A 14,292-nucleotide genomic window follows, 5' to 3' on the forward strand; every position below is an offset into this window, starting at 1 on the left:
TCGAATAATCATTAGGATATGGAATACTTGTCAAACAAAATATATTTAATCCGGAAATTTAATCCAAAAAAAAAGTCAATCTATTATTGTTCCTAAAGTCGTTTCCGGTAAAGAAAAACGACTGTCAACGATTTGTTTATCTATTGAAAAATCCAATTTGTAAGTATTTATCAATATATCTATACACATTGAATAAAACTGACATGTATTAGTTGTAGCATAAATGAAATTTGTAATCGTATGACTCCAGAATGTACTTATAATTTCACGCACATGATCGATCAGCTTACGTGACTTGTCAATGTCGTATTTGTTTTCTGATAAAACGCTTGAACAACGTTCATCTGATCACAAATATTAATCTCATGTATAGTAATATACTAGCGAGTCAGGCATATGTGCTTTGATCTCACACCGACGACAGATGTTTTGATATATATTGAATTATTATTGTCGGACGTCGACACCAGGTAGAGTATTCTGGGACAACAGATATATATACACTAGTATAGCACGACAAGACACATTTGATCATTACGTCGTGTCGGTATTGACCATCAGAAGTTTCTCAATACCGACGTCGTATATTATTAGATAACAGGTAAAGTTACTGTACATATATGTATACTGTTTCTCTCAGATTTATAATGTAGTAAGGGAGGTAATCCGTACTGAAATGTACGATTTTTTAAGTAAGTATTCGGAACAACCGGTTCGACCGTTTGTTAAAGTCATTATTTCAAGTATAAATCCTGACGGACCTGCAGTTTTTGATACAGGCCTGTGAGGGCTTTGCCAAGGCTCGTCTGAAAACAATGTAAAATCACCAGGTCCGTCTTTAATTAATAAACGAACAACAAGGTCCAACCAGTCAAACCGCATAATCGAAAACAGCCCTGTCTTTGACGGAATCACTTTTGTACATGTACCAATTTCATATTACAGGACCTTATATAGACAATCATATAAATAACTTGCAGTGAACCTTAATAACCGAACTTAATCATTTACAGACCTGAATCCCTTTAGGTTAATGAGTTACTTAATTCAATAAATACTATATAGGTTGATCCTCGATTATAAACTTCTAATAGGCAATATTGACACAGCATAATGTCAAATGATCAAAAGTGTCTCGTCATGCTATATATATAAACATGTACCTCTAACATTGTTGGAGGACCTTCAGGTCTGCCAGTCTCTACCCCCCTTCAGAAAATCAGTTTTATCATATTTAAAAAACAATTAACATACTTATACATCATGTATAATCATGTAACCACAGGGGTTTCAATATCAGGCGGTACCCGGTACTTTTTGCCAGTTGAACCTGGCTGTGTTACCGCCTGATTTGGGCAAATTAACATTAGATAGCATACAGATGGTATAGAAAAGTACCCTCTGAAATTGCAAGTGTACCGCCTCTCCAGAAAGATAATGAAACCCCTGTAACCAACTATAAATTTCATGCCACCTCCCACAGTTAAGTGCACTTATATTACCTGGTAATCCATTGAGTCTGACTCTTGTACAGGAAGAAGAATAACCCTTTTTGTCTTCCCTTCATTGTATAAGATTGTATCTGTATTTTGTTTTTCAGAGATGTGGAAGACAAGTTGATGCTAGGGGTTATGGATGACATCACAAAAGTAGAGTTCTCAAACTTAGTGAGGTTTGTAAAGCCATCCGATAGCTCCAACTCCAAGTCATGTGAAAGACAACTCCTAAATCCTAAAAGTGAACAGCATTTATCTGGTAAAGAAGCTGCACTTATTTATAAAGACATCATTTCGACTCCTTCAGATAGCACAAAATGCAGTGATACAAGTTTTGGACATAGTAATAGCACTTCTAAACACATCAAACATCGAAAAAGAGGACAACTGCTATCCAAACATACAGGTGATGCTTCAAATTCTAAAACGTTTAACATAAGGACTTTTCTAACAAGTTCCGAGAATGGGGATTTAACCACGGTTCAAAAATGTTTAAGTAATGGTGTGAATGTGGATAGTCAGGACCAGTTTGGATGGACAGCTCTGATGTGTGCTGCTTGTAGTGGACAGAGTGAAGTTGTACAACATCTTCTGGTCACTGGTGCTAATGTAAACCTCACAGCCTCTGGTGGGAAAACGGCCTTATCCATAGCTTCTGATGCAGGTCACTTTGATATCGTGAAATTGATATCAGAATTTGACCCCGCAAGTGCAATTGAAATCAGAACAGGCAGAGCAAAGACATCAAGTTCTGATAGTACTGTAAAGGAGGTGGAGCAATTTTATTGTGATATTTGTAAAATAGATGTCAAAGAGACGTCACAGATACAACATCAAACATCAACTGTGCATTTGTTTAATTCAAAAGTGAAAGCAAAACCACATAATTTCCTGGAACATACCCAAAACAAAGGTTATCAAATTATGAGACGAACTGGATGGGATGGTGAGAAAGGTTTGGGGTCAGAAGGTCAAGGACAGAAGTTCCCAATAAAGACAATTTTAAGAAAAGACAGAGCATGCTTAGGTTCTGACATATCGAAGGAGAAAGCTAAAGTCACACATTTTGGTCCAAGGGATATAAGTGCTGTAAACAGAAACAGGAATATCACAGAAAGAAAAATGTCAGTTAGGACTTTAAGTAAAAGAGCACATAAAGCAAAGGAGAGGAAACAAAAACAGTGGGAGAAAAACTTAAGATTACAGTTCAATTCAACTGAAGAAATGTTTTGATAGCTAGCTATGTGTAGTTCAAATGGTTAAATTAAAAGATATGCTGATGTTCTTATTAAATTTTGTGTATTTCTTTTAAAATTTTATTAAAACAAATGTATAGCATTTACTGTAAACATTGAAAGGAACATTTAACTTAAGTATATGCAATAAAAGAAATACTGTATAGTGAATACCCCTACTTTTCATGAGAAAATACTGTGATTGCTTACTTTCATCATAGATTGAGAAAATACCGTAATTGCTTACTTTCTTCATAGATTGACTAAATTTTTTACTCGGTGAAATATGTCATATCACAAACTAAATGTGTCATTATTTTTTTTTACAAAAAAATCCTGGAAAGTTCCTAAGATTTAAATTAAAAATAATATCCAAAAAGGTTGCATTATTCAAATGGAAATAAAAAAAACTGACAAAATATTTTTGTAAAATTCACATACAGCACACTAGCATTAGCATTAAAATTACAACACAATACCCATTCTTATGGAAGAATATTCTGGTAACATTTAAGAAAGCTACAGACTTAAATTAATTAACATATTTAAATGTAGTGAAAGAAAAAATCAAAAGATATAATTCCTCGTGATATGATATGGAATTGAAAAAAAGTCACTTTTCTCTCTTTTGTTAACACTGACATGAGTAGATTATCTCCCTTGTACATGTACATACATTGTACTATAACACAGGGACCTGGCACAATTTTTTTACCAATAGTATATATATTATTAGTAAATATTATAGTATTAGTATCTATAATTTATACATATACATATATTGTTGGTAAAAAAAATGTGCCACTTGCCCAGGCCCCTGTGTACTATATTGGTAATTAATATTACTGGGTGTGAATTGTTTCCTACCTTGAACTAATAAGTCCAATATATATTACAGCCAATTGCAAAGTCACATTTAGCTGAAAATAAAATACCAAATATTTCGCTCAAAAATTTGTAAAGCAATTCGCAAATAAAGTAATGTTTGATAATTAACCATTTTGTATGTTTCATTTCAAATGTTGTCAGAAGGTCAAGGACAGAAGTTCCCAGTAAAGACAATTTTAAGAAAAGACAGATCATGCTTAGGTTCTGACATATCGAAGGAGAAAGCTAAAGTCACACATTTTGGTCCAAGGGATACAAGTGCTGTAAACAGAAACAGGAATATCACAGAAAGAAAAATGTCAGTTAGGACTTTAAGTAAAAGAGCACATAAAGCAAAGGAGAGGAAACAAAAACAGTGGGAGAAAAACTTAAGATTACAGTTTAATTCAACTGAAGAAATGTTTTGATAGCTAGCTATGTGTAGTTCAAATGGTTAAATTAAAAGATATGCTGATGTTCTTATTAAATTTTGTGTATTTCTTTTAAAATTTTATTAAAACAAATGTATAGCATTTACTGTAAACATTGAAAGGAACATTTAACTTAAGTATATGCAATAAAAGAAATACTGTATAGTGAATACCCCTACTTTTCATGAGAAAATACTGTGATTGCTTACTTTCATCATAGATTGACTAAATTTTTCAAATCGCTTTTTGTACGTGGTCCGTCCGTTCGTCCGTGTCCGTCCGTCCGTCCGTCCTTCCGTCCATTAACAATTCTTGTTACCGCTATTTCTCAGAAAGTACTGAAGGGATGTTACTCAAATTTTATATGGGGGTTCCCCTAGGGCCCTAGTTGTGCATATTGTATTTTGGGACCAATCGGTCAACAAAATGGCCGCCAGGCAGCCATCTTGGATTTTGATAGTTAAAGTTTGTTACCGCTATTTCTCAGAATGTATTGAAGGGATCTTTCTCAAATTTCACATGTAAGTTCCCCTAGGGGCCTAGTTGTGCATATTGCATTTTGAGACCAATCGGTTAACATGGCCGACAGGCCACCATCTTAGATTTTGATAGTCTAAAGTTTGTTACCGCTATTTCTCAGAAAGCACCAAAAGAATTCTTCTCAAATTTCATGTACAGGTTCGCCTAGGGCCCTAGTTATGCATATTGCATTTTTGGACCGATCAATGAACAAGATGGCCGACAGGCCGCCATCTTGGGGATTTTGAGAATTAAAGTTTGTTACAGCTCTTTCTCAGAAAGTACTGAAGGGATCTGTCTCAAATTGCATGTGCAGGTTCCCCTAGGTCCCTGGTTATGCATATTGCATTTTGGGACCGATTGATGAACAAGATGGCCGACAGGCCGGCATCTTGGATTTTGATAGTTAAAGCTTGTTACCACTATTTCTCAGAAAGTACTCAAGGGATCTGTATCAAATTGCATGTGCAGGTTTCCATAGGGGTCTAGTTGTGCATATTGCATTTTCGGACTGATCGGTGAACAAGATGGCCGACAGGACGCCATCTTGGATTTTGATAGTTGAAGCTTGTTACCACTATTTCTTAGAAAGTACAGAAAGGATCTGTCTCAAATTTCATGTGCAGGTTCCCTTATGTCCCTGGTTATGCATATTGCATTTTGGTATCGATCGGTGAACAAGATGGCCGACAGGACGCCATCTTGGATTTTGACAATTGAAGTTTTTTTCCGCTATGTCTAAGAATGTACTGAAGGGATCTGTCTCAAATTGTATGTACAGGTTCTTCTAGGGGTCTAGTTGTGCATTTTGCATTTTAGGACCGATCGGTGTACAAGATGGCCGACAGGTAGCCATCTTGGATTTTGATAATTGAAGTTTGTTACTGTTATATATCTCAGAAAGTAGTCAAAGGATCTTTCTCAAATTTCATGTGAAGTTATATGTAGTAAAAGCTTGAAAAGCAGAGAAAAGATCCATCTTTCCTTTGTCAGACAAAGATCGTTCTTAGGTGGGCGCCAAGATCCCTCTGGGATCTCTTGTTTACTCAGTGATATATGTCATATCACAAGCTGAATGTGTTTGTGAAGTTGTAATTTCAAGTAAAGGCAGCCCAAGAAATGTGGTTATTTTAAGACCTTTCCAAAAACATCGTCCTGTCTGTCCAAAATTCACAATGGACGCTAGATGTCACCATATTGATAAAAACGCATTTGATTATTGTCCTACAATGTATTCAACTGGGACCAAGGTTGCTAGGTCACCGTTAAGGCCCTTGATTAGGCCTCTTGTGTTAGGATGTCTTTCCTTTACATCCCGACTCGATCGCCACAGTGGAACCGAAGAAATTAAAAATGTATTTCTAGAGATATCAAGTGTGGCAGCCATATTTGATATCGGACTGATTCAACAACACTTAGCTGCAATATTCATAGCTCAAAAGACTTCTAGACAGATAATGATGTCGTCTTCAGAAAGGTACATTAGGCCGGGTACGTACATGTATATGTATTCGTTCAATATCATTCCAGACAAGTTTCATCATTCCTACAGGTGGAAATTGAAAGAAGTTTAAAATGTGAAAAGTTTACGGACGACAAACGAGGGACAAAGCACGATGGCTATAAATCATCCTAACATTGTCCAAAAACATTACCAACAGGAGGAATGCGATGACAGTATAACTGATACTAGACTGGTAGGTACATGTATCTGGCATGAAATGCTATGTTTATTTCTTCAAACTAACTTTCAAACAAACGTTCAGAGTGTATACAGCACTCCATTTCATAATGATATGTAGCCTGTTAGCTATATGTAACTCGTTTGGAAAACATTCCCAAACTGTATCCTGACAGAAGCAACCTTGAATTCTGACATAGACCTCTCGTGACGAAATACCACTTTTTATCCTCTGTTGGACGATGGCAACCTCACAATAGCGTGTGCTGCACGCCGGCCAATACAGATAAGTACCTTCTGTATGGCAGTCGCCAAGCCAAAGACTGTGGACATCCATCTGCTCATCCTTTGAACAAGGGTCGCCTTGCTAAAGTACATCGGTTTTACCATATGTGAGAGGCGTTGTGTACTAATATAATCAGTCTTTGCAACAAGTGAAGCCCAGGTAATATTCCTTCATGTGCATTATTTTTCACGTGAAATTCGTGTGGAGAACTATTACCTGTGTATGAACAATACAGTATCACTAGATAAATTAGAGCTATTTCAAATGCACATCATATATCTACATATCCATTGTACAGACTGCCAAGCTGAATACTAAGGAGAGGAAGAGACAGTACTTCCTAAGAGAGTTACAGCTGCAGTACGTATCGTAACTGTTTTTCTAAAGTATTAAAAACGTTAAAATTCTGGACGGGATTGATTTAAACATAGTTTATTTGTAAATTCATACACAAAAAGGATTGGGCACAAGTTCACAAACTTATATTAAGCCCGCTCCAATTATTATCTATTACATAAAACAACAAACGGATGACCTTAACTATATACAAATATATAAAGAGAGAGAGAGAGAGAGAGAGAGAGAGAGAGAGGAGAGAGAGACTTATTAGCATATATAACATATATATATTTATTTAATAAAGTAGATGGTCCATCCCGGCTCAGGTGACAATCACCGTTGTTAAACTATAACTGTATTCCACTCTTCATGCCATTCAAACTATCTAATGTCTATCACATACCGTGCCTTCGACGGGACGGGATCCTCGATCATACCAGAAGGAAATGTGCAATGTATCAATGTTTTCCTAATTATCTTTTGCATATAGGACTGTCATTGTTTTGGTCCTGTAGGGTTTTGAAAGCGATATTTTTTTCATAAAATGTCTTAAAACAAATACAAGTTTCAACTTCAAATGCTCATCCGGACAATTAATATGAGATCTTAAATGAGTGTTTACTCCGTATAAGTTTTTATTTTTGCGAGCATTGGCGATCAAAAAATTAAACTTCGAGACGAGTTTCATAAAATCGCATATGAAATGAATATAAATTCGTTTAAAATATAAATTCGTTTTAAATACGTTTTATCACATAATTACAACAATCTATATTTCAGAGAATCTCGCGTCAAAATCTAATGCGAAAATCGGGCCGACATTTTTCCTGACGTCATTTCTGTCAAGATGTCACCATGGAATTCCAGCCAATGAAAATCCGTCCGGTTAATACACTAGTGTAACGTAACGGCGGGGGTTGTTACCAAGATATACTTGGGTCCCTATTATGAATTACCAACTATACTACAGCAGCCAATATGTACAGATAAGGCTGGTTACAACCAGCAACACTAGTCAATGTTCTATGTACAATACACGTTATAAGCACAATATGACAGAATACCTCTCTGTACTAAAATGAACTAGACGAAGGGAGACAACTCCTATAACAATAGAGCGCAACACACTCAGTGCTGATAGCTATACAATACGACTACCGGTCCCGCCACTGATCAAGGCCAGACTTATTAGCCACTTCTATCTTTCAGTGACAATAACTACTACCTTGTCGATGTTAACAGTTCGACGTTCAGGATCAAAAGGGTGAACAATTCGCCAGCTTCACACTCTTTTATACTGCGAGAGAAAGCAGCGCCCCTACCGGCAATCATCGTAATTATCTCGTAACTCCTCGGGTTTAATTAACGTATAAGAGGTGTTTGCTGCATTAAAGTCACCGAAACGCTTACACTGTAAACTGCCCTGACAATGAAGCGTCTGCCTAACGTTAACAATAACAACACACGTACAACGAAGCACATGTGTTACACATGACATAGCGGTAAGGCCTATTTTCGCCACACTACCCACGCCTCCGCAAAGAGCAAACCAACATTCATTAAGCATGAAACCAACGAACTATGTACAACAGTTACAACCTCTTCACCACAATATGTACCTCTGATAAGTATTTCATGGACAGTGCTTGAGGAAACAGAAGTAAAGAATCCCTTGCTCATAAGCTAATATGTTTTTGCAAAGTCAGAGTGCCACGCTGGTGGACGTCTCGCCCGCCCAGTCCGCCTTGAGGTTACTAGCGTGTCCTCATCCTTCTCACTATCTGATGAGGTGTTTTCTGCCGAAGAGTTCTGCATATGGCATGTCTCGTGTGATGTTGTAGCATCTTCTATGAAACAACTCTCATCGACCTGGACCTTTGCATCCTTCAGTTCACTACGCTCACTGGCACTCTCCCCTTGAAGAATCTGCATATGTCTTCGTTTCAGCCGGTCTACATGTACCACTTCTGACTTCCCTTTGCGACCACAACGTACCCTATATGTTACGTCAGTCAACTTGGATAGTACTTTAAATGGTCCACGACATCTGCATGCCTATTTCGGACTCAGTCCTGATTTCATATTGGGAAAGAACACAAAGACTTCATCACCTAGTTTAAACTTTTCCCAGGACAGTTTGTTGTCATGATTCCTCTTTTGTCTCTGCATAGCTCCCTTCGTGTGATCTCTCACTAGTTGATGGGCGTCCTCCATGGTTTCCTGAAGCTGCCAAGCTCACTGGTTCTGAGGGATAGCTTCCATGCCTCTGGGGATGGCATACTGGATATCCAGAGGAGTGCTGGTTTCTCTGCCAAGCATCATGAAGTTTGGAGTACTTGACGTGGTCTCGTGTTCTGCTGACCTGTGCGCCATCATGACATAGGGAAGCTGTTGGTCCCAATCAGTTTGATGTTCATTGACTACTGTTCTTAGCATGGATATCAATGTTCGGTTGAACCTTTCAACCATTCCATAGGATTTGGGGTGGTAGGGCGTTGTCCGTGTTTTCTTGATCTGAAGAAGCTTTTACATCTCGCTGAACAAAGCACTCTCAAATTGGACTACCCGGTCGGAGTGTATCATGTTTAGAACACCGAAGCGACATATGACCTCAACTACCAGGACTCGAGCTACAGTTTGAGCCTCCATGTTCAGTAGAGCGTGACTTTCGGTCCATTTGGTCTAAATAGTCCGAAATTACCAAAATGTGTCTGTTCCCATAATCAGTTTCAGGCAGCCCACACAAAATGTCTATTGCTATGCGTTCCATAGGAAGTCCAGTTTCAACTACCTGCATCGGAGCTCTCTTTGCCTGGTTAGGAGTTTTGCCTCTACAACACTGTAGACAACCGACAACATAGCGCTTCAAATCAGCCTGAGTCCCCGGCCAGCTATAGGACTGCCTGATCTTTGCAGTGTTTTAAGTGTTTTTCTCAACCCACAGTGTCCTGCAGCCTTATTGTCATGGGTATGCTCTAATGCAGTTCGTCTTTCCGATTTGGGAAGGATAACTTGCAAGGTCCCATTAGGACTTTTCCTATATAGCAGGTTATCTTCTAGAAATAATGCCTCAAACTGAGGCCAAAGTGATTTCACAGTCATATTGCGGCTCTCAATACTCTTGAATGGAGGTTTCTTCCCGTCCTGTGCCCACTCAATGACAACTTTAATATCCTCATCTGCTTCTTACTGTCCCTGTAGATAATGCTTTTGTTCGCTGTCTGCTTTGGATGATTCATTCTTTGTAACCATCCCGCAACATTTTTGGGGCCCATGACACTCTCTACCAGTGTCCAAACTCTTGCTTTACCACTCGGGGTCAAAGCCATACTGTCTACAAGGTATCCTGCTCATGGCATCAGCATTCAGATGTTGTTTGCCAGGTCGATGTACAATATTCATATTGTATGAACTTAAAACTTGTAACCACCTAGCCATTTGTCCCTCTGGATCCTTAAAGTTCAATAGCCAACGAAGCGAGCTGTGATCCGTCCGCACGGTGAATCGTCGTTCGTACAAATAATGTCGCAGGTACTTGGTGAAATGTACGACCGCAAGCAACTCTTTCCTGGTGACGCAATACTTTCTTTCTTCCTTCGTCAAAGTGCGGCTAGCAAAGGCTATGGGCATCTCTACCCCATCCACTACTGGGGAAAGTACTGCACCGATGGACTCATGACTAGCGTCCGTGTCCAGGTTAAATTCTTTTGTGAAATCTGGGTGGGCCAATACAGGAGCTGCAACCAGTGTTTCTTTCAACAGCTCAAACGCCTGCTGACAAGCAGGTGTCCAGTCAAACTTTCGGTCCTTCTCCGTAAGTTTATGAATGCACTTAGCAATTTAACAAAGTTCTTTATGAACCGTCTGTAGTAACTACAGAACCCAAGGAAGGACCTTAGCTCCTTCACATTGTTTGGCCTTGGCCATTGTTCGACAACTCTTGTCTTACTAGTTACTAATGTTAACATTGCATAAGTTGGGATGAACTTCCGGTTATGACGTCATCAAGATGGCCGCCATCTTGAATTTTACTAAAAAATGAAAAATAGTCATAACATTGACATTTTTCAACCGAAGTTGAAAAATGTAGCATATACGATATGTTAGAATCTGATGGGGATCCCACATCTCTGAATATAAACTCTGGCCATGGATGGGTCATGGAAGATGACAGGCTAGAACAACAATGGTAATGTAGTGTCACATCAGTTCATCGACATTGAAGACGACGCTCTGGCTTTCAACGAATTTGATACTGATATCTCGATTATTCTGACGACTTGGACTACTAGCTTCCAAACATGCTGAGTCTCTTCAGTGGATGGAGCAGCGAGGCAAGAAAGCACGCACAATGATAATGGTTACCTGACACTGTAGTAACCATCTATTATTTTGCTTATGCTATGCATAACAAATAAACAATGAATGTTCTCATTTTCAAAGACACAAACGTTCTGGAAACTGTTAATGATATAAACGGAATCACAGGCTAAGGTTACATTTGTTACTCTATCAGTAGGTGTTTTGCTGTAAAAATTATTTTTGAGACGCTGGTTTGAGTTCGAAAAATAGCATATGCCTATTATACGCACCTGGTGATGTTTTGTAAACCTAATGAGGGTATAACAATAATTCTCTTTTGCATTTCTATATATTTTTGTTGTTGTTTTTACTGATTGAAAAGAGATCAGATAACAGATTACGATCAATAATAATTGTTGGGAAACATTTTGCTGCGTGAAGATAAATATGAAAATTTGCTGAAATATTATCATTTTTTAGCTTAAATCTTTTATTTTTTCATTTCCTACGTACAAATCGCTACATGTATTGGATCATTTGGTCCTGATATGTATGTTTTGTTCTATTGTGGTCATTTCGATGCCTCATTTGTCTACTTCAGTTGAAAAATGGCAATGTAATGACTATTTTTCATTTTAGTGAAATTCGATATGGCGGTCATCTTGATGACGTCATAACCGGAACTTATACATTGTTAACATTGGTTTTTTTTTGTTGTTGTTGGTTAAACTGATTAATAAGTGGACGGAAGTTCATCCCAAATTATGCAAAGTTAACATTTTGATTTGTGATCAGTGGGTCATAAGAGTTAAGAAAAATATTGGTTCGGAGGTTGGGTGGGGGTGGGGGTGCATGTGGGACCCTTCTAGCTCATGGCCTAATACACATTGGGAAACCAGCTTTACTTGTTAGCTTGCCCTGTCCATATAGATACACTTATAACGAATTTTTGTTACAGTCTTAGTGGCCAGATTCAACCTTTTGGCTAAAAAACTTCACGGGACGTGGTTTTAGCTCCAAACTCGGTATACACCTGCATCTATTTTGATAGTAAAAACACGCGTTCTTTGTAGTCAAACGTAGTAAAACAAGTCATGTGCTTATACCTCATTCATGCCATTGGCTGGAATATACAATCGTATTATGGGTAACTAGTGATCACGTGATTGTGTGTTTACTTCCAAATATGGTAATAGTTTGCTTGCCATTTCTTCGAAAAAAATGATTTATTTGGAAATATTTAGACTTCAAAATGTTATTAATATTGCATGCATATCATTTTGACTTGCACATATGTACTGTTTTACTATAAATAATGGACTGAAATGAGTTATAAAACTGCCATTTTCACGTTTTATAAATAAATGATATTATGCGAATTTACCAATTCAATAGGTCTAACCGCCTTATCTAGGATCAGCGAAGATCGGCTACTCCCGGCTAAATTCGTAGAATTCTAAATTAATATTGATATATATTATTACCTGCTTTAGGTTTCATAACAGATACATATAGCACAGAGAAATTAGATCTTCGTCAAAAGGCCAAATTATATATACTAAATACCAGGTCAGAGAAATCACTATATTTGGAAGTAAACACACACTCATGTGATCACTAGTTATCCATAATACAATTCCATATTTATTTCGGCCAATGGCATGAATGAGGTATAAGCACGTGACCTGTTTTACTACGTTTGACTACAAAGAACGCGTGTTTTGTACCATTATGGGGAAAATCCCCAGCGGATCGTGGTTTCATTTCCATCATTTGAAATTGCTTAGCAATACTATCATATCATTGTTTAATTTCCAAATTCTTTCCAAACAAATGGTTAAGTTTCCGCGTAGCCCACTTAGCTTTTTGAAAATCTAATACATGTACTTGTACACATACTAAGGAAAACGATGTGCATGATTGGGCTTATGTGCTAAATTGGGACCTACATATATATATATAATTATGTAGGACCTTACTCATAATGCCTAGATACTACTGGTTATAAGTATATCATTTTGCTCCTCAGAATTACTCTTTATAGATTGAAAGGTCTCAAGGCCCTCTACCAATATTGTGAATTTCATGGCCCTTTGGTTTCGGAATTTGCCTCGGGGAGAGGGTCAAATTTACCATAGTTTATATAGGGAAACACATTTATGAGCATTATTTGCTCAATTTTCATAGGAAATGTAACAGATGGAAAGGAATCAAATACTCTTCATAGATTAAAAGGTTAAATTGATACCTCATCACTGACTGATTTCATGGGCCTGATAGGCCAATATAGGTATAGAAGAGTATATCTCACAAACAAAATTATACATTTTCGTACGGAACCTATGGATTAGATTCCCAAAGAGCTAAGTGGGCTCCGTGGAAGCTTAACCATTTGTTTGGAAAGAATATGGAAAATACACAATGGTATGATAGTATTGCTTAAAGTTTTCAAATGGTGGAAATGAAAACTACGCGTTCTTTGTAGTCAAATGTAGTAAAACAAGTCACGTGCTTATACCTCATTCATGCCATTGGCCGAAATAAATATGGAATTGTATTATGGATAACTAGTGATCACATGAGTGTGTGTTTACTTCCAAATATAGTGATTTCTCTGACCTGGTATTTAGTATATATAATTTGGCCTTTTGACGAAGATCTAATTTCTCTGTGCTATATGTATCTGTTATGAAACCTAAAGCAGGTAATAATATATATCAATATAAATTTAGAATTCTACGAATTTAGCCGGGAGTAGCCGATCTTCGCTGATCCTAGATAAGGCGGTTAGACCTATTGAATTGGTAAATTCGCATAATATCATTTATTTACAAAACGTGAAAATGGCAGTTTTATAACTCATTTCAGTCCATTATTTATAGTAAAACAGTACATATGTGCAAGTCAAAATGATATGCATGCAATATTAATAACATTTTGAAGTCTAAATATTTTCAAATTAATCTTTTTTTTTCGAAGAAATGGCAAGCAAACTATCACCATATTTGGAAGTAAACACACAATCATGTGATCACTAGTTACCCATAATACAATTGTATATTCCGGCCAATGGCATGAATGAGTTATAAGCACGTGACTTGTTTTACTACGTTTGACTACAAAGAACGCGTGTTTT

At 37.3% G+C, this 14,292-nt stretch overlaps 1 protein-coding gene across 1 annotated transcript; it reads left to right on the forward strand.

Annotated features, from left to right (window-relative positions):
- The first annotated feature begins 89 nt into the window (after positions 1-89).
- Positions 90-2,934, forward strand: LOC138323740 (G patch domain and ankyrin repeat-containing protein 1 homolog). Its single transcript, XM_069268548.1, has 2 exons — positions 90-159; positions 1,601-2,934. The coding sequence occupies exon 2, from the start codon at positions 1,620-1,622 to the stop codon at positions 2,727-2,729; it is 1,110 nt and encodes a 369-aa protein (XP_069124649.1). The 5' UTR covers positions 90-159; positions 1,601-1,619; the 3' UTR covers positions 2,730-2,934.
- Positions 2,935-14,292: the final 11,358 nt, after the last annotated feature.

The sequence above is a fragment of the Argopecten irradians genome, chromosome 5, assembly GCF_041381155.1.
Source record: "Argopecten irradians isolate NY chromosome 5, Ai_NY, whole genome shotgun sequence".
In the NCBI taxonomy this organism is placed as follows: Eukaryota; Metazoa; Mollusca; class Bivalvia; order Pectinida; family Pectinidae; genus Argopecten; species Argopecten irradians.

What these genes read in the sequence shown, in the direction of transcription:
- LOC138323740 (XM_069268548.1), top strand. Translation starts at nt 1,620, where the DNA reads ATGCTAGGGGTTATGGATGACATCACAAAAGTAGAGTTCTCAAACTTA.